This window comes from Amblyomma mixtum, chromosome 2 (genome assembly GCF_055824585.1).
Source record: "Amblyomma mixtum isolate Tamu chromosome 2, ASM5582458v1, whole genome shotgun sequence".
Lineage (NCBI taxonomy): Eukaryota > Metazoa > Arthropoda > Arachnida > Ixodida > Ixodidae > Amblyomma > Amblyomma mixtum.
In genome coordinates this window covers 174,561,433-174,563,102 of record NC_143013.1, presented here as the reverse complement: position 1 = coordinate 174,563,102, position 1,670 = coordinate 174,561,433, and the positions used below count along the sequence as shown (strand labels likewise).

Here is a 1,670-nt window from a genome sequence, read left to right as displayed (position 1 = left end):
TGGATGGATGGATGGATGGATGGATGGATGGATGGATGGATGGATGGATGGATGGATGGATGGATGGATGGATGGATGGATGGATGGATGGATGGATGGATGGATGGATGGATGGATGGATGGATGGATGGATGGATGGATGGATGGATGGATGGATGGATGGATGGATGGATGGATGGATGGATGGATGGATGGATGGATGGATGGATGGATGGATGGATGGATGGATGGATGGATGGATGGATGGATGGATGGATGGATGGATGGATGGATGGATGGATGGATGGATGGATGGATGGATGGATGGATGGATGGATGGATGGATGGATGGATGGATGGATGGATGGATGGATGGATGGATGGATGGATGGATGGATGGATGGATGGATGGATGGATGGATGGATGGATGGATGGATGGATGGATGGATGGATGGATGGATGGATGGATGGATGGATGGATGGATGGATGGATGGATGGATGGATGGATGGATGGATGGATGGATGGATGGATGGATGGATGGATGGATGGATGGATGGATGGATGGATGGATGGATGGATGGATGGATGGATGGATGGATGGATGGATGGATGGATGGATGGATGGATGGATGGATGGATGGATGGATGGATGGATGGATGGATGGATGGATGGATGGATGGATGGATGGATGGATGGATGGATGGATGGATGGATGGATGGATGGATGGATGGATGGATGGATGGATGGATGGATGGATGGATGGATGGATGGATGGATGGATGGATGGATGGATGGATGGATGGATGGATGGATGGATGGATGGATGGATGGATGGATGGATGGATGGATGGATGGATGGATGGATGGATGGATGGATGGATGGATGGATGGATGGATGGATGGATGGATGGATGGATGGATGGATGGATGGATGGATGGATGGATGGATGGATGGATGGATGGATGGATGGATGGATGGATGGATGGATGGATGGATGGATGGATGGATGGATGGATGGATGGATGGATGGATGGATGGATGGATGGATGGATGGATGGATGGATGGATGGATGGATGGATGGATGGATGGATGGATGGATGGATGGATGGATGGATGGATGGATGGATGGATGGATGGATGGATGGATGGATGGATGGATGGATGGATGGATGGATGGATGGATGGATGGATGGATGGATGGATGGATGGATGGATGGATGGATGGATGGATGGATGGATGGATGGATGGATGGATGGATGGATGGATGGATGGATGGATGGATGGATGGATGGATGGATGGATGGATGGATGGATGGATGGATGGATGGATGGATGGATGGATGGATGGATGGATGGATGGATGGATGGATGGATGGATGGATGGATGGATGGATGGATGGATGGATGGATGGATGGATGGATGGATGGATGGATGGATGGATGGATGGATGGATGGATGGATGGATGGATGGATGGATGGATGGATGGATGGATGGATGGATGGATGGATGGATGGATGGATGGATGGATGGATGGATGGATGGATGGATGGATGGATGGATGGATGGATGGATGGATGGATGGATGGATGGATGGATGGATGGATGGATGGATGGATGGATGGATGGATGGATGGATGGATGGATGGATGGATGGATGGATGGATGGATGGATGGATGGATG

General features: G+C 50.0%; 1 protein-coding gene across 1 annotated transcript in view; it reads right to left on the bottom strand.

Moving 5' to 3' along the window:
* Positions 1-811, bottom strand: part of LOC149361701 (uncharacterized) — a gene marked incomplete at its 5' end in the record, with an annotated part of 9,704 nt that extends 8,893 nt beyond the window's left edge. Inside the window, one exon of the mRNA XM_089568128.1 lies at positions 1-811. This exon is cut by the window's left edge and continues 1,479 nt beyond it. Within this exon, the coding sequence (XP_089424254.1) occupies positions 1-811 (811 nt within the window).
* Positions 812-1,670: the final 859 nt, after the last annotated feature.